General features: G+C 50.6%; 9 protein-coding genes across 9 annotated transcripts; 3 read left to right on the top strand and 6 right to left on the bottom strand.

Annotated features, from left to right (window-relative positions):
• Nucleotides 1-1939: 1939 nt before the first annotated feature.
• On the bottom strand, nt 1940-3038 carry CGGC5_v014129 (uncharacterized protein; the record flags this gene model as incomplete). The annotated part of the gene is made up of 3 exons (XM_066153040.1): nt 1940-2796; nt 2862-2906; nt 3014-3038. 3 exons carry the CDS (start codon nt 3036-3038, stop codon nt 1940-1942), a joined length of 927 nt encoding a protein of 308 aa, XP_066007692.1.
• Nucleotides 3039-6198: 3160 nt separating this feature from the next.
• CGGC5_v014128 (uncharacterized protein) lies at nt 6199-7110 on the bottom strand (the record flags this gene model as incomplete). Its single annotated transcript, XM_032024939.2, has 2 exons — nt 6199-6561; nt 6622-7110. The coding sequence occupies 2 exons, from the start codon at nt 7108-7110 to the stop codon at nt 6199-6201; spliced, it is 852 nt and encodes a 283-aa protein (XP_031878462.2).
• A 773-nt stretch (nt 7111-7883) lies between these two features.
• On the bottom strand, nt 7884-9716 carry CGGC5_v014127 (uncharacterized protein; the record flags this gene model as incomplete). Its single annotated transcript, XM_032024938.1, has 1 exon — nt 7884-9716. One exon carries the CDS (start codon nt 9714-9716, stop codon nt 7884-7886), a length of 1833 nt encoding a protein of 610 aa, XP_031878463.1.
• Nucleotides 9717-9744: 28 nt separating this feature from the next.
• CGGC5_v014126 (uncharacterized protein) lies at nt 9745-10289 on the bottom strand (the record flags this gene model as incomplete). The annotated part of the gene is made up of 2 exons (XM_066153039.1): nt 9745-10082; nt 10145-10289. The coding sequence occupies 2 exons, from the start codon at nt 10287-10289 to the stop codon at nt 9745-9747; spliced, it is 483 nt and encodes a 160-aa protein (XP_066007693.1).
• Nucleotides 10290-11036: 747 nt separating this feature from the next.
• het-s-0 (Heterokaryon incompatibility protein s) lies at nt 11037-11549 on the top strand (the record flags this gene model as incomplete). The annotated part of the gene is made up of 1 exon (XM_032024937.1): nt 11037-11549. One exon carries the CDS (start codon nt 11037-11039, stop codon nt 11547-11549), a length of 513 nt encoding a protein of 170 aa, XP_031878454.1.
• An 86-nt stretch (nt 11550-11635) lies between these two features.
• Nucleotides 11636-13156, bottom strand: SRPK-0 (Serine/threonine-protein kinase SRPK; the record flags this gene model as incomplete). The annotated part of the gene is made up of 2 exons (XM_032024936.1): nt 11636-12483; nt 12535-13156. The coding sequence occupies 2 exons, from the start codon at nt 13154-13156 to the stop codon at nt 11636-11638; spliced, it is 1470 nt and encodes a 489-aa protein (XP_031878455.1).
• A 1998-nt stretch (nt 13157-15154) lies between these two features.
• On the bottom strand, nt 15155-16178 carry dyrk2 (putative serine/threonine-protein kinase dyrk2; the record flags this gene model as incomplete). The annotated part of the gene is made up of 2 exons (XM_032024935.2): nt 15155-16089; nt 16139-16178. The coding sequence occupies 2 exons, from the start codon at nt 16176-16178 to the stop codon at nt 15155-15157; spliced, it is 975 nt and encodes a 324-aa protein (XP_031878456.2).
• Nucleotides 16179-19906: 3728 nt separating this feature from the next.
• dsk1-1 (Protein kinase dsk1) lies at nt 19907-21669 on the top strand (the record flags this gene model as incomplete). The annotated part of the gene is made up of 2 exons (XM_066153038.1): nt 19907-20444; nt 20642-21669. The coding sequence occupies 2 exons, from the start codon at nt 19907-19909 to the stop codon at nt 21667-21669; spliced, it is 1566 nt and encodes a 521-aa protein (XP_066007694.1).
• Nucleotides 21670-22399: 730 nt separating this feature from the next.
• Nucleotides 22400-24219, top strand: CGGC5_v014121 (uncharacterized protein; the record flags this gene model as incomplete). The annotated part of the gene is made up of 2 exons (XM_032024933.1): nt 22400-22517; nt 22568-24219. 2 exons carry the CDS (start codon nt 22400-22402, stop codon nt 24217-24219), a joined length of 1770 nt encoding a protein of 589 aa, XP_031878458.1.
• Between the last annotated feature and the right edge of the window lie 184 nt (nt 24220-24403).

Here is a 24403-nt window from a genome sequence, read left to right as displayed (position 1 = left end):
AAGAGGCGTGTACTGTAGAGTATATAGCTTGAGCCGGCGGCCCTCCACGCCATATACCCCTCGGGAGGTCGGCCGTAAGGGCGGCCGCGCCCTTGCCGCCACGGCGTTAAATATAACAACAACAACAACGCCACTAGAGACAGCTATGGAAGATGGTCATACTGACTGAAGTCGATCAGCATGATATTGATCCGCCCCTATCTATATTTAAGGCTCTAGTGCCGAGACATCCGGCAAGGCAGCGGGTGTCGCGGAGAATAGTAGATAAAGGCATAGTAGCAATTACTTCTACATTCAGAATCAGTCCCCGAGAATCAGCCCCCGATGAATAAACGGCTTACTCTAACCTTTACTTCGGGGGATCCTATTTATAACGAGCCTCTTTCCTTGACGTTGTTGCGCTGTCCCAGAAATATGTTGCGGAAATCTGCTTAGGAGATTGCCTTATAGTCGTCAGGTAGGTTATTAGATGCAGTCGGCATGGTCGGGGAATGCGTGAAGTGACTTGATTCTTCTAAATTACTGAGCGCTGGCTAGACTGACTCGAAGGGGCAAGGGGCAAAGGATGACGCCTCACGTAAGGCGGAGCATGGTGCCCTGCTATTAGTGTGGTGTATTTGTGTCGGGACCAGAGGTAAGAGCCCGTGCAGGCCACGGCGCCGGCCCGGTCCCGGTCCCGAGCCAGGGCCCCAGTCATAAACCTCTCGCCTCGCCACCACATTCTTTAGAACCTAGGAAGAACAAGCACAGTTATTACGAATAGAGAATCTCTTTGCTCACCCCGCCGTACGGCAGTATATTCACCTGATGAGATGATCCCAACAAATTGATTTGAAATGGAAATAGCTTATGTAATATAACTTGTGTCTAGCGTGCACGGGCCACGGAGGGAGTTGCTCTCGCGGTGGCCCGTGCTCATAACTTCGTTGCCTTTTATGCCTTGGTGCACTGAGGCCCAGTGGGTTTGGATATCGTACATCCTAGCGGCCTCGTGGATTTCAAGGAAGGCTTTTTGTGAGGAGTGTAGAGTCTCGCCCCGTATCCCCTGTATGACGCTGGTGTTGTCGATACAGATGTGGACAGGCTGGCCTTGGGAGGTAAGGTGGACTCGCCGGAGCCCCGCCGGAGCCCCTTCGGCCTCACCGTCGAACACTTCTGCTAGGCCAAGTCGGCCACAGCCCTGTGCTATACGTCTCTTCTCTCGGTAGATAACAGACCCATACCCAGTGGCTCCATTAGGCGCCTTAGAACCGTCCAAGTAGACGGTTATAGCAGTGCTGGCCTTGTACACCTTAAGGCGAGCTCTGCGTCAACGATCGGGTGGCTCGGTTCTTACATAGAATCTTTTCATGTTTCCAATAAAATGAATGGCCAACTGTTCGGTGACGTCTCCATGAGCGTGCTCCCCAATGTGACCTGGGGCCGGCCTCGCAGATTCGTTTTCCACCAGAGCAGCCGGAGAGAATGTAAGAACGGATTTGAAGATCCGGCGCCAGGTCTACCCAAGAGGCCTTTGACACCGCAGTACGCAGAGGAAAGCAGAATAACAGAAGAACAAGTTTGATGCAACATACGGATGACCCTTCGGAAAAGTTGTGGGGACGGACTTAACGTGTCGAGGCCTAGGAGTAGTATAGATGAGCTTTATTCTAAATCGCCTCTATTTACTTCTCGTCTCGTAGGACAGTCTTCCTGGCTCAATACGAGTCACATATTTAGAGCGACTTTAATTAGAAAGGAACTGTATAATCTGGTAACGCCAGTGTATTACGGATGCTCCAGTAGGTGTGAGGAAAAAAGGACAATGAATCACACCAACACACCTAATACCAGGGAGGTGCAAGACTAAGTCTATTAGGCAATGAAGATTGCGGTCTATTAAGCGTAACTAGCCGCTACCGTATTGAACTATTGTTGACCCTCTCACGCCACCATCCTATTAGGTTGGGAAGAATTGAACTCCGGTCGGGCCTCGGCGCTGCCGGATGTCGTGGGGCCCGTTAATGGTGTTGATGAGCCAGTCCAGGTCGCCCCAGGCTTTGTCCACGTCGTTGGTCTTGGAGAGCACATACAGGCCTAAGCCACCGATCATCTCCGCCATGTTGATATCTCCGTCGTTCTCCATGCTAGTGCCCGTCCGGACTGTATCGATGAGATGGCCGAGAGCGTAGGTCAGGGCCTCCTCGCAGTCATCCTCCTTGATGGTATGCTGGATGTAGCCGCGACCTAGCTGGCCGAGCTGAGGAATCTTAAGTATACGCTCGCCCGTCACTGGGTGCTTGGAGCCATGGTCGAGGCGGTCCTGGAAGAAGGTGACATAAAAGTCCGCCAGCGACCTTCCCTCTTCGTCTTCAGGCACGAAGACCACGCAACTCATATCCTTCACGGCCTGCTGGCCCTCGTCGTTGGTATGCAGGTCGATCTCCCATAACAGGCTTTCTGGGTTCAGCTCGTCGCCAGTAGTATAGTCGAAGAAGTCGAGGAGACCAGCCCCAGAGAGCTGCTCAGCGCGCCAGTGATCATGTCGAGCAACGCCGCCCTTCATGATGAAGGTAATCTTCTTGCAGTCCGGGGAGAGCTGGGAGAGCACCAAGGCGATGGCCTTGTGAGCTCCAAAGGTGTTTGTGAACATGACCTTGTGGGTCGTCGTGAAAGGTTGCTTGGCTTTGAGGATCTCGGCGTCGATGATTTGGAACATCTCGAGGTCGGGGATGTCGATTTCGCCGCGGCTGAACGCACGGAGGCGGTTGATGACGTTGGTGGTGGATGCCGCCATGTTGGGAGCTGGACTCGGGACTGCAACGTGTTAGCACTATGTGAGGTGAGGTTGAGGGAAGGAGGCAGGCAATGGCTGTACTCACTGCTTGGAGGTTTTGTGTGGATTTGCGGAAGGTTTGGAGAGGCGGCTTGAGGGATGTTCTTGGAAGGTTAGTAGTGAGGTCCCGGGAGGGCGGGTTTTATTTTATTCGGCGAGGTTGGCAAACTGGAAATGGAAGGAAGGTGCTGCGCCTACCTGTTTGTTGTGCGGCAAGAGGCATGGGCACTACCTTTAGGTTCCTTTAGGCAAGAGAGACAGTCGAACCGTTGACCACGGGGCTTGCTGCCCAGGATTATAAGGCGGAAGATCTCCTCGCTTGAGGAAGTCACGTCTCGATTGAGGAGGAAGGTACGCGTCCACGCAGGACGAAAACAAAGGATGAAAAACACAGTACTGTTAAAATGTAGCCGTTCCAGTCAAGTTTTCAGTTATTATTATTTTTCCCTCGCTTTGTTACTTTTCCTAACCTACCTACGCGCGGCTTCCTTCCCTTCTCAATATTATAACCCGAATCTCCGGCAGCTTTCACACCACATCACGCCTCAACTCGCTGCCTGCTCTCAATGCCTCACGACTGGTTCGGGTGGAAAGCGGCCCTTGGTTCTGAGATGGGCACACCAGGCTCGGACGCGGTCCGGGGTCGGGTGGTACGATGGGTATTAACGGCGGCACGGCGCAGCACAGAACAACATTGCAGGCGAAGCCACACCGGAACTGGCCTTTTGCCTTGTTACAACCAGGCGTAGGCTTCAGTTGTGTTCGCCAGCGCAGGACTGCGTTCAGAGGCGTATGGAAGATGATACCTTTGAAGCCGCGGCCTTGACATGCCTCGAGGGCTGGCTTCCTTCAGAGGGTGCTGTTTCCAACTGCTGGCTAACTTGCTGGCTTGGGACCGGCGGGTGTGCAAACTTATCAGGGGCATTCGCTCGCCCGGCGAGTCCGTCAACAAGACCGTGGCGGCTGAAGGCCCTGAACTATTTTCACTAGACTGATACGATGACACTAAGTTGCCCACATATTAGCGACAGCTGGAACAATTTTCCCATCCGCCGTCTATAATATGCGTTATCTGTTGGGTGTAAATCAAACCCTGGCTTTCACCCTTCTTCAGTTTCTTATCCTTCTTCTTGGACTTCTTGGACAATGTCGGCCACCATTCATCGTCTTCTACAGGCTCCGCCACTGGTCGGAATCAGGCTCTGGCACAAAATCCGTTGACACAACGGGCTCAGGCTCGGCTGCTACCTCTGTCGTTGGCCCTGGCGCGAAACCCGTTCATGCGACTGCCTCGGTTTCTGAATCTTCACCGCTGCTTTCAACCTGGTTCTGGTAAAACTGCCTCCATCACTGGATCCGCCCAGACTCCGGGGCGGCCGCCGGCTCGGGCGATAACGTCATATTTCGTGGTCAGGGCCTGCTCTGCGACCACACTTAGGCCCCTTGAGATGGAAAATTGATACCGGGGATGGCATCATATCCGTAGAGACCTTTGTGGCCACGTGCACGTGTATTTCACTCGATTCGATGCTGTTGTTTCAAAAATTCGTTCTCGCTGCTGAAGATGTTTGCCCACCAGGGCCCCACAATCAGGTGATGGCCAGAAGACCTCATAACAGTCACGTGATAGTAAGGCTGTTGGCTCTTGGAACGGAAGAAGTATGTGTAACGTAGCGAGTCGTTACTTGAAGCGCGGTATCGCGACGAAGCGACACGGATTGCATGTCGCGACCGCAAGCTAGATGTGCAAAAAAAAATCCACAGTCACGACCGTAGTGTACGTTCTCTCTCTCTATCTCTCGCACCGCCAATTATTCAGCCGTGCCTCTTACCTAGGTACCTCGGTAAATTTTGTTTACTGACAATGAAGGGCTTAGACACGCTAATGAACCTTTTAACAAGCGACACGACAGACTTCAAACCAACTACCACCAATGAATGATGACAGCGGCATACCGATTCCTTGGTCGTCAAGTCCTCCAAGGAAATCAGACGGTATGGCGAGCGCGTCGCGTATAGACAAGGATACCAACGCGCCGACAAGTCTTCGCGCGAGCAAAGAGATGGATACGCTACCCCTGCCCCTGAATGGATCGACAGTCGCTCGCCCACTGCCCTTTCCGGATACCCTACCGCCACAGCGAAAATAGAACCCGAAACAAAAGCGCCTCATGAAGCGCGCCAGACGACTCCAGATAGAAAGGTCGCAGGCGGACATGTCGCTGGGGGCGGCATCAGCGGGCAACGTCCATCTTATGCCAAGGGACGAACTTCTAAGTCCAGAATGGATACGTGCGAAGCTATCAGCAATCCCCAACCAGGCCTGTCTCATCCGTCCCGGCAACCGCCGTGGATACACAGCATCCGATTCGTTGATCGTCACGTTTCGGGGGTTGATCCGGGCAAGAGACGTCGGGTGCACAGTCTGCGCTTTCTACGAACAGGGACCCACCGTGGACACACAAACTAAAAAGATGCCAACATCGGGGCGAGTCATCAGAAGCCAGGCGGTGGCTCGAAATGTTCCGGTCCTATCGAGCGTGTGGTGGTGGTATGGGTGCGCGATGTCAGGAGTGTCAATTCCCACTGATGCTGTGTTGGCGGACGGCATATCGAAAAGAGATGGATGAGAATTATGGGAACGAGGAAGATGCGCTTAAAGAACACAACGTCTTATACAGCGAGGTGCAGTGCGCGTGGGTCAAGGTGGTGCAACGCTTCGTAGCAGGATGTATGGTGGTTGGGGGTGTCGAAACTGGTGCGGGGGTGAGCACGTTGGGGGCTACAGTACTGAAGGAGATGGGATGGTTAGATTGGAGGGGCCTAGAGGAGACAGGACCAGAACACATACGAGGATGGCTAGAGGAGATGGACATGGTTGATGGACTCCGTTGTCCGCGATTACTGAGGTTATTCTGGCTCCTAGCACATTGCTGAGGTATGCAAGGTAGTCCAAGTGACTGCAAGCCGTAGTTCTTGTTCAAGCACTTAGGAGTTTGTCAGGCGGAGAAGTTTTCAGAGCTTGAATGACCTTATTCTTGCTAGGGAGCCCTAATTCTCTGTCTCGGTTGAGACTTCTACTGTGCACTGCAATACGTATGTGCGTCCTCCCGCGTAAAAGACTGTCGTCCTCGCAATGTCATGGGCTTCATGGCCCTCAATAAGACGCTGTGTCCCCGGCTGCCAATTGCTGCCGTGCTCATGACCCGCGGGCTTCCTCGCCCTTCATACCACTTACACTTGTGGTGCTTTCTCCACTGTCCCCTTACCTCGTCGTCAACCTCATGACTGATTTTGTGGGTTCACCTTGCCTGCCCTGCATTCTTCAGCTTGAATATAACGGATGAGACTTGATGGGTCTGTGGCGTGGCTACCGGCCGGGACTACTGCTGCGATGTCGAGGAGCTCAGGTAAATCTCCCTGGGGACGATGGGAGACTCGGGCCACGCAGCCTGGTCATTCGAGAGGATGCCTGGGGACGATAGCGCCAGTCTGTGGCTATGGTTCAGGTGGACGCCACCGTAGATATGGTAAGGGACGACGTTGGAGTTCTCGTCCTCCGGTGGTGGGTACAGCACCCCGTGGGGGAAGTGACCGTTGATGACGCCAATCGGGGCGGGAAGGGGGCCATGAGACGCCGCCGCGTGGCTGTCAGGCATGGGCTCGACGGGTGTGGCAGAGTACTTTGACCAGTGTGGGCAGTCCTCGAACACGCGGTCTGTCGTCAGGACCAAGGTACGGCTCGTCTGTACAGACACCGGGTGTTAGTGATGATGTGTATGGAGAGTTTGATTATCCATACTTACCTTCGGGTTATCGCGGGGGAGACATCCACACCAGCCGTAGAGGGTGAAGTTCCGGATGTCAATTAGATGGTGAAAGTTGGGCTTCTTAGAGGGCTGGGGCCCATGCTGGGGAAACCAGATGTAGATCTGGAGGTTGGCGGCCTTGATGAAGTCGGGCTGTTTGTCGCTGCGGAACACGGCGTCGTACAGGCGGGCGAGGTCGGCCTGATCGGCGAACTGCCAAACGTTCGGGAGGTGACACTTGGCGGGGTCACTGAAGTCGAATGTGCTTCCCACCGCTCTGAAAGGGGAAGCCTTCAGGCGTTGCTCCTTCCCAGTGGCGTTGCTGTCGATGAAGTCGATAAAGGTTCTGAGGGTGTTGTGACTGGGATCGTCATGGGGGAGGATGCTGGGCTTGACTAGCATAGGGCGGATAGCACAGAGTATCGTCTCCTCGGCCGGCTTCTGGTCAGCCGACAGCTTGGAATTAGAGGCAACGGGAGTGGGCATGTTGCTAGGAGATAGTCAGTGGTTGCTGAGAAGGAGAGGGATGCATTTGGGCGCTCACCTCGCGCATGGAAGGTTAGAGGGGGAAAGCGGTTGATTCGGTTGGGCAGTGTTGTGAGGGCGTGTTAATGGGCAGTAGGCGGCTCTCCGTCGCGAAGATGGCTTGATATGTGTGGGGATTGAAAAGAAGAAGGTCTGATCGTTTATCTTCATACCGAGGGAATGAGGGTATAGTTGTTGTTTGCAAGGGGAGGGGCTGGAGAGATCTGGGTTTATTGGTTTCTTCCTCTAGCTTCTGCTAGTGGGATGGGGAACGGGGAAGAGTGATGAAATAAAGCTGGCAATAGATGAGGAAGGGACTTGTAGGCGAAGAGGATGGAAGGTGCAGCCTTGGATGCCCCGCAAACCGCACTTTTGTTTGGGATTTTGCTGGGTGAGATGTGACACATGAAGGAAAGCTGGAGATGTTGAGAAATTTGATTTTTACAAGCCGTTTGGATTTGTGTGGTTTTATAGGAGAAAAGAAAAACACCATAACTTGGCTACTATAGGCCCTGCAGGCAATTGCCGTGGTCGTGATGGAGTCAAGCTTGCTGACCCGCTTGCTGCAGTTGCCACAGACATAGCTCAGCTCCATTGCATGGCTGGCTTCTTTTGCGGGGGAGAGGGGGGGGGGGGGGGGTGTACAGTAGTTCACACATAAGAGGCGAAAACATGTGGATTAGTGTTCAATTAATGTGCTTCTAAGCTGTGATAAATAGCTATACCATACAATATCATCTGTCCCCTACGACTTCTGGATCCTTCTGTGCATCGTGAAGGACCTTCTTCATTGAGGAGTAGAGCTCAGGCTCCGGCGTTTTCCACCTTTCACCTCTTGGGAACACCCCTTTGCGTAATCTATTGACCCACGGAATCAATGGCTGGTAGTATGAAGTAAAGTTCTCGCCTGCATTTCGGAGAAAATCTTCCTCGTCAATAATCTCGCCCTTTTTTAACCGCACCAGCTTGTTGTCGCTTTCATAATTCCAACTGTCAAACTCCGTAGGCCCAACATCTTTACCATCCGCATCATAATGAATGCATATCCAGAACAACACCCAGAAGAACGACTCCAGGTCATGCATGAATGAATGCTGCTCGCCTAGCAACGCCCCGATTGCCATGAAGGCCCTCGTGCCGGTCTTTCCCTTGGAACCCGAAGCACCCTCTCGTTGCTCCCGAATAGCGAGATCAAGGTCGATCAAGAAGGCAGGCCAGGATGGGTTGCCACTGTCCTCATTGATCATGAGATTGTTGATGGATATATCTGTGTGGAGGATGCCTGCCTTGTACAAAGACTCATGACCCTCAATGCAGCCTACTAAAGCAGCAAGTAGTGATGATCGTGAGCTTGCCTTATAGATAGGTTTGCCATAATCCTGGAGAATGATACGCCGATGAACCCGATTTGGTGATACACTCGTAGCCTTTGTTGGAGACACGGAGCAGGATTGCTTGCTTTGGGGCAAAGCGGAATCGGTTTGGCTGGACGGACGCTTTCTGCTAGTGCTGCTGCGGCCCTTCCGCGGGGCATCTTTTGCTATGTTGCTTGGTGGCATCTGTCGTCCTGGCCGGTAGTTTGTCGCTGTTGTGATATCTAGACTGTGCCGAACATTGTTCCAAATGTCATCGTTTGTCTCGTGAACCTGGACCGTTTCGTGGTGATAATACCGGGCCACATTCACAACACCTTTGTCCGTCACTTCACACAGAAGGTCGCCCTCTTCGTCGCGTTCAGGATATTGCCATGAATCCTTGATAACAAGCGGCGTTTCTGGATGCCCTTCGGGATGGGCCTTCCAACAAGTTGCAGCCCGGCCAGCCACACAGCGTGCCCGTAGAATTATCCCGTCAATAACAATCCGTTCCGTGGAACCATTCCGCTCGATCTCGATAAAGCGGTCGTTGTTCGATATCATGACCGTTGGATCGAACCCCAGGGCTTCCTCATCCATCCAAAGAAATCCGAGTACTGTGGATACAAACTGCAGCCCGTCTTTGTTGATGTCAAATTGCTCTGACGCGATGGCTCCAAGCCGGTCAAATGCCCACACCCTCATGAGAGATCCACAGAGCGTGAAGCCCAGGACAAAGCGTCGGGTGTCCTGTGTAGCGAGCACTTCCCTCGCATACCTCCCGAGGTCGAGCCACGCCTTGGAGGCTGTATCGGCAAATGCGTTGCTCTTGAGTTCTCCAGGTACCAGTATCTGCTTCCAGTCGTATCGAGAACCTTGGCCAGCCTCGAGGTTGTCGACGAACCCGACATCCAGTTTGCGGACTGCTGCGGAACCCCGTATCGGCGTGTTGGGCTGTGCTAGGAGGCTTCGTTGATGTGTTGTATTTGACTTCTGGGTGTCTGCGAACACTGCTAGCCTCTTGACGAAGTCCGCAAGCCACTCCAGCACGCTTTTCTCGTTTGCGTCCTGGGGCCATCCCTTCCAGCCGTTTTGGAAAAAGGGATCGTTACCATCGACTCGGCACTGGGCGAAGAACTCCTTGGACGCTGCCTCAAGTCCAACGACACCTCCAAAATATGCGTCGCGAAAGCCGGGAAGCCCGACATACATAGTGCCGAGCTCCTCTTTCAGTATACCGTCAACATATCTGCGGTGTTCGGACGAGTTTGCAAAACTGCTCGTATTGTGCAGCCAGGGGGTTTGTTGAAGTGAAGACGCTATTGATCGGGGGGGGTGGGGTGGCTTCGATAACGAGGTTGCCGACTTGACGCCAAATCAGCTCATCGTCAAGGTCGTCGGCAAGGGCTGCTTTCAGGAGAGGTTTGGCTCGATTGAGGTCGAAGTCGTCGCTAGTGACCTTCGCATTTAGGTTCGATAATTCGCCAAAAAATGCTCTTCCGCTGCTGGACCGGAGAAATCGAGCGGCTGGAAGAACTTGAAGTGCTGATAGGAGGACGAGAGAAAGGATTTGGAGATCTATGAGACCGGTCAGCAGATGAAGATAGTCGAGCCACCGAGTAACCCAAGGTCCTGCCTACCTTCTTCACCAAGCCGGTCTACCGTGTGCTGGTCACTGACGAAGCCTTTATCTTTGCAGATGGAATTGAAGCGATCTCTAAAGGCAGAGAGACCATTGCCGATAGGATTTGCTTTGATGATGTCTGACTGCGACTGGTCCGCCATGGTAGGTAGGATGCCCTTGACGTATGGGAGAGGTGTGGATCATGACGTTGCGTGGGCAGTCGCGTTGCTTGGGTAAATTTTCGCGTAACGCATTGACCAGCCACTTAGCTCCCCTGATATGGAAAAGTGTTATCCCGATGACCTACCCACCGGCCACAGTGGGGCTCATATGTTTTTCCTTTGGTATCTCCATCCAGGGTGGCGGTGTAGTGTTTGGCTTATTTCCGGCGAACCAACACAGACGAGGGCCACTAAATCACTGGCTACACATTGGCTAGGTGAAAAGTGGGGTCCACGTCCGTCCAGCTTGGATTTTTTAGGGAAGAAACGGCTTCGGAGTGCTCACGGCCTAATCGTCAGCATGGATGGCCCCTGAACGGCAACATGTCCCTCTCGTACGTCACTTTTACATCACACTAACTTGCTGCCCGCCGCGGATGCGTAGTTCTGTGTCCATCCACCCATTAGGAACCTCATTATGGAGGTGCCCAACACGCAGCTGATATATACCCTGTCAGGCTATGGAAGAACGCCTCGCGATGTAAGATGACGCCATCTGAAACAAACAGCTCTATTACCTCGTCGGGCACCGTTGCCCAAGGCGCTTCGGCGGGCTGACGGGCAGGCAACTGTCGGTCAGCTTTTGTGGCTGTGCTTCATAACAGGCTGCGCCTGAATCTCGGATTATGAAGAGGCACGCCCCCGCACGCTACTCAACCCGATCTCCAACTCCTCACCCAAATCACCATGGAACCAGTGGGACTAGCCGTTGGTGTCGCAGGCCTTGCTGGCCTCTTCAGCACTTGCTTGGAAGCTGTCCAAAGGGTTGACTCGTACAAAATCTATGGCCGCGATTCTCGTTCCCTCGCCGCGCAGTTCGACGCCGATAAGCACCGATTCGAGCAATGGGGCCAGGCCGTCGGCATCAAAGACGGGAAGCTGTCCGATGCCCACCACCCCGCTCTCGATGATACGCAAAAGTTGTCGATAGTTCACAAATTGTTGGGCAGCATTCAAGATTTCTGTAGCGGTGCAGACGACACCATCGACCAACGGCCTGCCCTAGCAGACGGCGAATTCCCGACAAACAAGCTACTCTCTACCCGGCTAGCCCGGCCACGTCAGGGCGCGCTGACAGATTCAAAGTTGCGGCAGGCGGCTTGGGCGCTGCACGGGAAGGCAAAGCGCACAGAGCACGTCCAGAAGTTTGCGACCCTGGCGAGTGCAACAGAAGAACAGAAGTGCTGCAGGAAAACCTGAATTCAACGATCTAACTTTATTCATGAATCTGGACTAGGCATATGCCAGTTTCCCCTTAATGTAAGCTTACTGACTCTAGTTCGGGCTCATGCCTTTCCAACCACCTTGTTCTTCGCTTGTCTTCCCTTCTTCATGGCCTCCATGGCTGGTAGTCCCCATTTCTTCATCCAAAGTGAGGATACGAGATCAGAAGCAGTCGCCCTTTCATTAGGAAGCCAGTGAAAGATGGATTCCAGAAGAGCCAACAAGTCTTCGAGCTCCTCGTCCATCACATGATCCGGATCATAACCGCGATCTTTCGGGAGCCAAACCTTCACCCGCCGTCTCAATGATGCTTTAGTTTCGTCGTCAATGGTTTCGCTTTCGTCCAAATCATCGTGGGCTACATCAATGTCGCCCTCATTGCTGTCCAACCCGTCCTTTTTCTTCGACAGATCCCACCATTGCTTTGGTGGCTTTCCAATCATTCCGACCGTTCTTGCGAAATTGACCTCGGGGTCATAATGCACCGTATCCAAAATGACCCTAACTCCAAACACCTGGTATATGAGACACCCGAGAGACCAGACATCTGCAGGTCGATCCATGGTGATGTTGAGTCTCTTCCCAAACAATGATTCGGGTGCTCGAAAGGGAGGCCACGTTGTAAGTTCGTGCTTCGTCTCCTGCGATGGTCTCCATGACTCGCTGAAGTCACCAATCATTACCTCTGCGCCCGGAAGCTCAATAGTATCGAATCCTCCTATGGCGTACAAGCTCGAAACGATGTATGGCGGCGCGTTATCGGGGATCGGGGGCTTCCTGAGAGTTGCTGCTTGGTACAAGTGCAGTGGAATTTTGGGAGGGCGATCGTATGATTTGTATATCTCTTCGATGGTCTTCGTTTCGAATGTCTGATCTGAATGTGCCAGTATGATATTGCCGGGGTGCAAATCTATCTTTCGGATCAGTCTGCTTTCGATTTAAATCCGTCGGAAGTACCCACCTCCATGAACGATGCCGATAGAATGCAAAGCGTCCAAACCGATGATGATTTGGGCCGTGATAGCTCGGGCTACTTCCGCAGGCAAAGCTCGTCTCTTTTTCGTCCGTAACAGGCCTTGGGCAACTGTAAACGAAGCCGGCTTGCTCACGAGACAGCTGTGGGTTCCGTTGGGCCCTTGGTGGTGAAAGTGGTGTAGAAGGGTTTGCAGGTACTTGCGGCCAGTGTTTGGAATTTCGCTGCTTGAGATGAACTTGAGAACATCGGCTTCGTTTGACGACTTGGTAAATTGGGCTCCGGTAATCTTGATCGCGACATTGCAGTTCATCTTCTCGTCGTGCGCAAGCCACACCGTTGAAAAGCTTCCGCGGCCAAGCTTGTGGAAAATTGTGTATCTCCCATCGGCGAGTTGATCTCCAATACGGACTGGATGCAGCCCCCCTTCATGGTAATTTGCGTAGAATTCTTCTGGCTCGTCATCGTTCCAGACCAGGATGTCTAGTTCGTCCAAATCATCCTGCGTCCATGTCTCCCCAAAGGTGAAATCAATGTTCGGATGCCGCGACTTGGCTTCGACCTTGGCCGAAATTCTGCCGGGGCAAGAGCTGCCGGTGGACGTATCCATTGCCGCTGTGGTCGAGCATGAGGAATTGTCGGCCATCTTTCTGGCAGCAGCCGCCTGGCAGGAAAGAGATTGGAGATGAAAAATATGTTGAACACGGAGGTGAAATGAAATCCGAAGAAAACAGTAGGGTTCTTTGGGAATTTGAATGCTGTAGTGAATGTGGGAAGCTAACGTGTGAGGTGAAGTCCACGTCGAACAAATTCTCACCCTTCAATTCAACGAGCCAGATTGTTTCATACCAAGCAGAGCACGGACCTGGTAAAAATGAAATGCAAGCCCGTTTTCACGCCTCTGTTTGGATGTAAGTTGGGACAAACAGAAGGTGCGAACGGCACCAACAAAGCGAGGGTTCTTTCGAGGTAGGGCCCTTCGAGAACCTAAGGATTTCTTGGATTTAACGATCAGCAAACATTCCCCACCCCAGATGTTTGAAGGATTAAGTACTCTCATTGTGGTATCGGGAACGGGAGCTTACCAGAACGAATGCATAACAAGGAATGGCCATGCCAGGAAATGCATTACTTGTCACAGGTGACCTAACTCGAAGCAATCGCTATTTCGGCCCGTTTAAACCACGGTCATACATATAGACCAAGATTATCACAAAGCTTTCTGCTAACTAGTTATCTCCTGCCCATATCCTGCCGAATGAGAGCTGCAAGGGCACGGTATCAATTGAATCAAAGGCTCTTATCTTGCTCATTCGTCCGTTCCTTGTGTATCCAAGACATCGTATTCTTTTCCGGATCAGGAGGTCAAGGGGCAACACACCCGTGAAACGATGCTTTGCAGGACTTCAGACCGACGTGGTCACCACGAGTCCTGAAGTACAAAATGCCGATGCTAGTCTCACGAAATGAGAGCTACACATTGATTAAACAACATCATCTAGCGACATACGACGACCAAGATGCACCCAGCGGATGAGAAATGGATCAAAGTCATGTTCAAGGTCAAACCAAATGACTCGAGAGTCAAAGGAACGAAGGACCAACTTCTCAAATCTCATTGGCAAACTGCGTGCCAAGCGTCTGGGGAGAAGCCAGAAGTGTTGCTTATCAGGTAGGTCATGCAGATTGTCACATTTGCGAGACCTGTATGCGCTTGTTCAATGTCGGACACGTTATTTTATTGTCTGACAAGCTAATCGAGTGCTTCTACCGCCAGGTCTGAACTTCATTTCAGTACAATTGCCAACTACGGACGAAACAACAAGCCGTTGTTTCAAGATGATCTGCCTCATGTGACGGCATCCTGGAAAGTGAAGGAAAACGACAGTCACTTCTATACCGCTCATGGATACACTCGCGGTGCGGAAAACTTCGACGTCAGCGACACTTTTGGGGGACGCAGGAAGATCCCCCTAGACGAAGAACCCACACGGGGCAGCTCATCTTGGGTCGAGGATGACCAAATTGCAGAGTGGTTCACCGAAGAGTATTTGGATGAGCTAGTGAGAGGATAAGATTGGAAAGGAAAATCCTTATTTAAACCTTGGTTTCTCCATGTTATCAAGAGTCACTTCCGTGTCATGAGTTAGGTAAAGGACAATTTAGTTGACCCGGATCTCTCCGATGTTGAATTATCTATCAAAAGAAAAGGCTGGCCTCTTGCCAGCTTGATACAAGCTCATGCAGGGTTTTACTCTGCAGTGTGTTTTCTCTTGTCAAGAACCAAAACGATCACCCAGAATATTTCGGCCGATACTCAAATAAGCTGTGTGAATGAGGTATACTGAAAAGTTGGAGGTGCATTGAAATCTTTCCAAAAATAGCAAAATAACAACATGCTTCTAAGAGCGATTCTCTGATATTGGAATTTTGTCATTAAATGCGTTGCCAGAGTGCGCCCATAACACGCACTCCCAGCGGGAATGCCAATTAGACAAACAATGATATAGCTCACAAGACTTTACGGATGAACCTGTTTGTGGTAAAGTGGCAATAATCATTTATCGTACCGAACAAAAGAGGCGCCCGTGCCAGATGAAACCTGATTCTATGCTCTAGGAAAACCAAACAACCCCCGTACCTTCATCCACCATGCTGTTGCGAACTCTGGCATAGTTACCCCAGACGCGGCGGCTTGCCATCTGCTTAAGCCTCCTTTCTCGGCAGTAGCTAGCTCCATTCGATCGATCGAGTCGATCTCCGACATGATGTTGCGGCTTTCTCCCCGAGCCTCATACATCGCCTGCAACGCTGATAGCCCCCACCGTTTCATCCAATCTCCTCGTAGTAGCTCGTCTGCAGTGAGACGATCATCAGGCTCCCAGCAGAGAACTCCCTTGATGAGGCTATACAGGTCCTCAATTTCCTCATTTGTCATCTCATCCCGATGGGCATCTCCGATCCACCCACACACTCTCTCCTCCAGCAGGATATGCTCTCTGTATGGATAGGTTCCGTCTTCATCCCATTCTACGTCTCTTCTGAAGAACTCGTCCTTGGCCTCCCACAGGTCCCACCATCTTTGGGGCGGTTTGCCAAGGGTGTTGATCATGTCTTCGAGCATACCATCTGGATCTGGCGACCCCTCAAACAGGTGATTGCCAAAGATCTCGAATATTCCTACGCCAAGAGACCAGATATCTGACGGAAAGCCAATAGGAACATTTTCCTTCTCGGCGAAATTCGCTTCAGGGGCGCGATAGTTGTCAGGAGTGTTGAGCTGACATCGCGAACGCAAAGCTGGCTTCCAGGCCTCTCCAAAGTCGGTCAGGGTTAGTTTCGCATTTTGAAGCTCCAGTTCTGTGCTTCGGTCGCCGAACCAGATTTCCGGCACGATGTAAGGCGGAACACCGGCGGGGATCGGTTTGCCGTCGCGACGCTCAGTCATGGCTTTGATAGGCTCTCCATACTTATGGTAGAGATCCTCGGTTGACAAACGAGATAGGTCAGGTGGCGCAAGAAGAACGTTGTTCGGGGTAAAATCTGTTTCACGGTCAGCTTTGGCCTGATCTTGGCGGTCAAGCCTACTTACCTCCATGTACCACGCCGTTTGAATGAAGAAAAAAAAGCATGATGATCATTTGGGCGGCCATTGCTCGCGCCGCTTGGATTTTGAAGGTCCCAGTGCCATGGGACTCGTGCCTGCTTTGACCAATACTTATTCGATGAGGCAGACTCACGAAGCAGAGATGGCTACCATTGGGTCCATCATGACTGAAGGAGTCCAGACAAGACATGAGCATCAGTTTTCCAGGGTGATTGGTGGGAGTCTGATGGAGTTCACGCAGAAATTCGATTTCGATGCCGTAGTTGTGTGCTTCAGACTGTGACTGCTGCTCGGGGACCATTATCTTGAGCGCAACAAATTGGCCATATTTCTCATCGCGAGCAAGCCAGATGGTGCTGTAGCCTCCATGACCAAGTTTGTGAACGATAGTTTACCTTCCATTGGAAAATTGATCGCCAATTTCGACGGGGTGGTAGCTACCAGGAAAGTAATGTTGTGGTCGCTCTTCGTCTTCAGTCTCCCAGTGGAACGTGTAGTCGTCGACATCAACCATGTATGTGACCGTGCCTTCGTCTGGTGTGATTTTTTCCATAGTCAGTCAAGAAATTGTTTGGATGGTTTTGCTTCGCTGGTATCAAATGTGGTAGGTTTGCCGGAGACACATTTTAGTAGTTCAAGTGGGAAATATTTGGATTTATGTACTACTTATGCGATGGGACCTTCTGTGGGTCTGCCCAGACAAGGAAACCAAAGGGGAAATGTCTTTGTAAACAGAATGGGCGCCCTTGGGTTTGGTCGGACAAAAGAACCTTGGCATACCTTTGCCGATGAGTTGACACACGAAGCCCCTGGCATCTTCCTTTTTGTTTCCATACTTGAGCCGTGGTGGCCAAGTAATCTACAAAGCACAGATGACTGTGAAAGCCCACAAAGGTATAATTCCACGACTGCTTCCAACCTATGTCTTTGTAAGGTAGCAGAGACTCGCTCCATCACGCGTCCCTTCTAGCACTTGAACTTGATTATCAAAACTCACAGATGACACAATCCAATGTTGCGGCCTTCCCAGCGTCAGGAGGAACAAAACCATAGCATAATTTGGGATATCACAATGTAGTTGTTCGAGACAATCCCTCCCACTGGTCAAACATCGAGTCTGGTGACGACGATGGTGATTTGCTTTCATCGGTATATAACGGGCTTCATCACGTAGATGTCTCAATTTGTTTTGGGCCACAAGATACAATAGTTACCAAAAAGAAATCAGAAAGAATACCATATCTGTTAGTATCAGCCGCGATGTCCTCTCCATCCTCATCCGACTCGAACTCACCAGACGATGAAATTATCTGGAAATGCGAGTGGCCGAGGCGCACAGACAAATACGAGCGAGCTCTCAAAGCACATTGGCTGAATGCTCTGCATGGCCACGATGGGAAAGCGGACGATGTCAAAACGATTGTCATGCGGTTAGTACTTCCAGCGTTTGCGTTTGTGTTTTCATTTTTTCACGGGCGGCGGGACTGACTGAGTTTGCTAATTGAGCCTTCACCAGATCTGGGCTACACAATACCAAGATGACCAAAACAGGGCCGGTGCCAGACGATTGGCACGTAACAACCTCATGGCCAGATACCGATTGTACGTTCTCCACAGCGCATGGGTACACGAAAGGCAGACAGAATTATGACGTGGTAAGGTCAACAGTAACTGTGAACATACCTCTTGACACCAAAAGAGATGGCAAGAATCTGTGGCCATCTGATTCCAAGTATCCCACGGAATTCTTGAGTGTGGACTACTTGAACAGTGTTTTAGAGAAGGACTTCTCTCATCTGGAAGAAGTTCATTCAGTCTCTAGAAGGCCAGTTACTTACAGGACTTCCAGAGATTGCAGGTAAGTCAACGAAGCCTGCGAGTGCTGACAATACAACAGGTTATGATGAAAGCAAGTATATTATCATGTGTTAAGGCCGGAGATAACGTTTCAAACCCAGGAAAAGATGTAGCGATTAGATAAATCTTATACTTCAAGCGCACGTTTGGCCATGACTTATAAGGAATCACCTAGCCGGATAATCGCCACGCAACAGCATTAGATACCAAAAGGGACAACGAGTCAATAAGTATGGGAAACTGCATCAGTGGCGTATTGAATTTCAATCACATCGATATGTTCAATTTCGATTACATATATTGATGTTCAATCTTTTTAAAGCAGCATTCTGCCTCTCATTTACCTTGATTTTTAAGAACCCAATGAACAACATTAAGAACCCAACGTGGTATGTTGCAGGAAAGAACCTTGGCTTGACTTGATTACTTCAGCCCTGCCAATTCCCAAAAGCTTTTCTATTCAGTTATAACTGCGTCATGGATGCATTAAGGCTATCAAGCTATATTTTGTCCCAAAAAGAAGTCCCGAGTTTGGCTCAGCAAGAGGATGATTCTTGTTCCAACGCAAGTCATATTCCAACAAATGCAAATAAACAAATACACATCGTGATTGAATTTCGTCTGGGTTTTACTTACAAATGAGAGAGTCCAAGTACGACTCATGGTGCATTCGCCGAGTGTACTTGGAATCGAGCGGTTCACCCGGCCATACTCTGGAGCCGTTTTTGTTTGTCGCTGTAATTGGAGCCGGCAATGACAGGTTATTGTTGTTCGATGAACATTGTAATTTCCTTTGCCTGGTGTATATCCATGAGCGGTGATAAACTCATTTCCGTTTCTGAAAGAAGTGGTTATATGCCACTCGTCCTTGACGTATCCCGACTTTTGGACGGGAAAGTTGCGTGGTATGAAAGTCATTTTCGTTGAATTGTGAAGATCAGACCTAAAACTGGTTAGAATGTTGCCTAATTACCATGTTATATGAAACCGAGACTCACCTAATTAGCATCGAATCGCATGAATACTGGTTATCAGTGACTGTTTTCCAATGGGCTCCCAATAGTGCAGTGGCATGAGATTCATCTGGTGGTATACCAATCTTCCAAATGACCTCTATCGTTCCCAATTTGGGGTTTTCGGTTGTCATAGCTTGGATTTCGTGTTCGATTGCCTGTTCTGTTACTCGAGAGATCGAATTGGCGGTACGCTGTGTTGATGGGTAGTAGTTTTCGAACACCATGGCTTCTTATTTAATAGCCCCTTCTGTGTGATGATCGTTACTCACGAGCCGTGCTTACATGTATTTTAAACAATGAGATTGTGTTGATCGAGCTATATTTGTCGAGTATTGACAGCGATCGCATCATCTTCTCGAGATTCTTGCTTAAAAAAATCTTCCGGGCCAAAAAGGCGTCGACGGGTGCAGCAAAGGAATCGGATCCTGAACAGCATGACCCATTGAATCTTTGCCCAACTCTCTTTGTGTGTTGAATAGCCAATGATTTCATGCATATCAACTATCCACGCTATTCATCCTCTAGTAGTCTATTTTTGGTTTCCTTTCATTAGTCCTTCACTGCGTCTGCTTTTCGGCTGTCCGCAAAAAGAGAACCTTGCTCGCTACTTTGATTGGCAGCCAGGACCTGCTCTTGAGACGCTTTTCTTTGTACCAAAGTTTCTGACTCCCTTGCATTTACTTTGTGTTCTTCAAGACCTTTGGCTTTTTATATCCAATGGCTTCCATGTGGCTTTGAAACAGAAGCTGGACACATAAGTGTGAGCTCGCGGGCGCCTTGCGAACATCTTAAGTTTAGTTCAGCCCTCTTGATATGGATACAACCTGACTCCTACACCTCTTGCACCTCTTTTCATTCCGCACCACGATCTTTAGTCGCAATGGGCTCCATTCATTCCGTCGTGGCTAAGCTTCCACAAGGCCGGAATGCCGCAGATGCTGAGCGTATCTCTTCAAACTATGTCCCTTCCGAGAAGGATACTTTGGTCTCTCTTTTGGCAGCTCGCGAGCCGTACTCCCAGGAAGATCTGAATATGATGCAGATCCTCCTCTACAACGATGATGAGCCCGATGAACGGTACTGGTTCTACCAAGAAGGCATTCTCCATCCAGTTCAACTGGGAGATCAGCTTTCTGATGGGAGGTACACCATCATCAATAAACTAGGGAACGGATCGTTCTCGACCGTATGGCTTGCACACGACGAAGTTCTGAGTCGAAAGGTCGCTATCAATATTGCGTGTGCAGAGGCCCAGCGCGAATCCGATGAATTCCCTTCTAACGAGCATGGAATCCTTCAACGACTGCGAGGAAACCCTGCATCACACCCAGGCGCAGAAGTTATTCACCCCTGTCTGGACACTTTCACGATGCAAGGACCAAACGGAAGGCATCGCTGTTTTGTCAACGACCCAACTTGTATCAATCTCTCACAAAGCAAATTCAGGAGCGAACCAAACTGGTTATTCCGTCTTAGCGTTGCTCGAGCTCTGGTTGCACAGCTCATACGGGGCGTTGCGTATATGCACTCCCAAGGAGTCGTTCACGGAGGCAAGTCCCATACCAACCATTGATTGTCATTCCCTGGAAGGAAGCAAGGCTAACACTTCGTTCAGACTTACACAGCGGAAATCTGCTGCTAGCGTTACCAGATGAAGAGCTATCGAAGCGCAGTGTTCGAGACCTCTACACCAGCTTCGGCTTGCCGCAACAGTATCCAGTAGACATTTGCAAGAAGGTCAGCGACTTTGACGAACCCATCCCAGAAAATGCGCCACCTTACCTGGTGGGCAAGATGTACTTCAACGACAAACATGCCCACAAATTGCGTCTTTCTGATGCGAAGCTCCGGATTAGTGACTTCGGTGAATCATGGAGACCCGCTGAGCATGATAGGTATGAACTCAATATACCAGAGGAATCTCGCGCTCCTGAGGCCTTGGTTGTGGAGAAGCTTCGCAAACCTATTGGGTTTCCTGCTGATGTGTGGGCTTTGGGATGCATTACCGTGGAGCTATATGCGCGTTACAGCGTCTTCCAAACCTATTTTCCTGGCTTCGAAGAGGTCTGGGCCGAAATGGTCCATGTTCTAGGCAAGCCCCCACAGACATGGTTGGATGCTTCGAAGGCAGACATCGACTCCAGTAACAATGACAACGGCTCGAACCCCGACAACGAGACGCCTCGGCACAGAGATCCCACCTCTCTTTCGGACCACATTGTGCAGCTCGTAGACAAGGATAGATCAGAGAAGCTGATTGGAATTTGGGAAGACGCGGATGAAGATGAGAAAGTCCCATCAGGAGAGTTGCGAGATCTGCTCTCCATGCTGGAGCAGATTTTCTGCTGGCTTCCAGAGGACAGAATCAAAGCAGACGATCTCATGAACGGGGATTGGATGAAAAACTGGGGGCTACCAGCGATTGAAGCGATGGAGAAAGCCTACGAAGAAAAGGCGCAAGTCACGAAGAAGACCTCTGCCAGTTCAGGCTCTGGTTCAGCAAGCAATACCATGCACCATGGCAAGACGGATAGCCCAGTAAACGAGACAAGACATGGAGCCATTCGTGGACTTTTCAAGGCAGCTAGATGGGGGCTGGGAACGGGCGTTTGGTTGTGGCTTGAGCGAGCGCTTGGGATTTGATTTGGCTCGGTCGAAAGACGTACCAAAAAGGGAGGTCGGTGATAGTAGTTTGATTTCATGCATTTCGAACAGCTTCTTTTCTCCATGTCAGCCTATGCATGGGACTCCAATCGCAACATGTATTGTATGGTGTTTCTAGTATTAGCCAATCCGCACTGTTCAACTAGGATTTCGAGTCATCTTTGCATCTCGTGCCGGTGGCTTTGCTGCTTAAATCTCCGAAAAGCTGCAATCTTGATTCATCGCCATGTTTATTGTTGTATTCGCCTCTGTACAACGACGAAGACGATGTTGGTCCGTTTCTTGTGGATGTCATCCTGACTCAGCAAGTCAGGTGATAAGAGCACATATTTGCAGGGACACCCCGTCGAATAATCACTCATCTACTGTACACGAAGAGCAGATCAACACAACAAAGCTGTGTTCGTCAGTTTCCACTCCCACTCGTAGTGCAATGGAACATCATACTTCATTTCTATGTTCGATCTGCAAGCAAGTTATTCAAGCTGAAGACGGCTTGCGATCAAAACACATTCTATTTGATAACGTCGAAAAGCTATGGGTCATTACCCCTGAAGGCCAAAGCTTCGAGAACTTCAGGAGGGCGGCTTCAAACAATTGCTTCATTTGCTCCACAATATGGGATCATGACCTTCTCTTTGTTGCACCAGAAGTATGGGCGACCATCTGGAAGCCAATCAAATTCCAAATCCTCCGGCACAACAATAAGATGCGTGTTGACTTTGCTCAAACCGTGGATCAGACAGTTGTTGTGGCGTTTCGACACCCAAACTTCTGGTCTGGCACAGTCGATGTGAATATCATGATTCATTTGAATCGCCTTGCAGGTAGATCGCATGCCGATTTTAAGCATACAGTTGCTGAGATTTTAACATAGATAGCCCTTTACCAGAGTTTCCGACGATCTTGGCAGGCAGTACTGCCTCCCCTTCATCGCTGAACCAGGCCCTCAACTGGTTTGAGAGATGCAAAACAAATCATGGAAAATGTCGAAGCCCCCCAACTGCACGATCAGGATGGCTACCGACTCGCCTCGTCGACATTGGCATTCCAGGCGAACCTGACTGGAAGCTTCGAATAACGAAGGATTTAGACAAGACATCCCCGGTGGAGTATATGACTCTGAGTTACCGCTGGGCACCCAACCCTGAGCATTTACTACTATCTGAAAATATCAACGACCTTCAAGTTGGCTGGCCAGTAAAAACATTACCCCAGACCTTCCAGGATTTCATAGTTGTCGCCCGTCACTTTGGGGTCCGATACGTATGGATCGACCGTCTGTGCATCATCCAAGATGACGATAACGATTGGAAAGCGGAGGCACCGATGATGGCTAGTGTCTACAGCAACTCGATATGCAATATTTGTGCATCTGCTTCAGATGGTCCAGAAGGAGGGCTTTTTCGACATCGTGCAGCCAAAGGCATCGCGCCAGGTATTGTGGACACAACTTTGACCATTGCGCCAACAACCTGTCCCGTGCGGTGTTACATATTCCGAAGGAGGTACTGGGATGATCACTTGCCAGAGTCTCCATTACATTGCCGTGGCTGGGTTTATCAAGAGCGATTTTTCGCTTCGCGGATTGTCTACTTCGCGCCTCAACAAATCATGTGGGAGTGTCTCCACGAGGGCGGATGTGAGGGTTTTCCTAGAGGAGACGTGAACCCATATCCAGCCGATCATATGAAGGGATTCAAGACTCTGGGGAGCCTGGCAGATCTCGTATCAGGCCCAACGGGGTTCATGACGCCCGAATTGCTCAACGCCTGGGAGGTTTCCGTTGAGTCTTACTCGCGTTGTCAGCTTACGAGATCTGAAGACAAGCTTTACGCATTCTCGGGACTCTCAAAGCTCTTCCAGCAAGCCACCGGGGATAGGTTTCTGGCGGGCATGTGGCAATCCGTGATTGTGAACCAGCTGTGCTGGTACACGCACGGAGACTTACCACGCCCGTCAGAATATCGAGCACCTTCCTGGTCATGGGCTTCCGTCGATGGGCCGGTCTTCTCGCGTTCTGGCGACAGCCTTCTAGGTGGAGAAAAGATGGTCAACGTGATTGACTTGGATGTCACCACCGAGGGCCCAGACTCAACAGTTGAAGTGAAGAGTGGATTCCTTCGCCTGAGAGGCACTATGTTCATCACGTATTGCTGGACAGACTACGGCAATCATGGGGGGGAAGTGGCAGTCGGTGAATATCTCGGGCATCGTGGCGATAAAAGCAGAAATGTGATGCTCTTTCCCGACACTCCTGACAGGGTCCTACAGCAAGCAGGGAGGATGATACTGCTGCCAGTTATGAGATTTCCCACCGGAGTCGAAAACTCGGCGCCGGCTCATGTGCCGCGCCACCATGTAGGGTGCTTGGTATTGAGCTCCTGGAAGCACCCTACAATGGGAGATGTTTACCAGAGATCTGGTTATGTCTTTACCAAAGACGTCTTCTGGAATGCAGCACCGGCTGTTGCAGATGGGGTTTTATTTGATAGCATTGTAGAAAATGCCGAAGTAACCATCATTTGAACCCCCAATTCATTTTATGTTGCGGGCCAACATGCAATCATCCAAGCCTCAACTGAGACTGTCTTCGCTTTTGCCGTTCAGCTGTTAGTCCGCACCATCTTCCATTCCTGAGCTCTTCATGCATTACTTCGAGTGGATGCATCATTCGTTGTAATGACATCAGGTAACATGCATTGACATCCTG

The sequence above is a fragment of the Colletotrichum fructicola genome (assembly GCF_000319635.2).
Source record: "Colletotrichum fructicola Nara gc5 chromosome Unknown KSG_Nara_v1_contig08, whole genome shotgun sequence".
NCBI classification, from domain to species: Eukaryota; Fungi; Ascomycota; class Sordariomycetes; order Glomerellales; family Glomerellaceae; genus Colletotrichum; species Colletotrichum fructicola.
The sequence above is the reverse complement of the archived record's forward strand: the minus strand, read 5'-3'. Positions and strand labels throughout refer to the sequence as shown.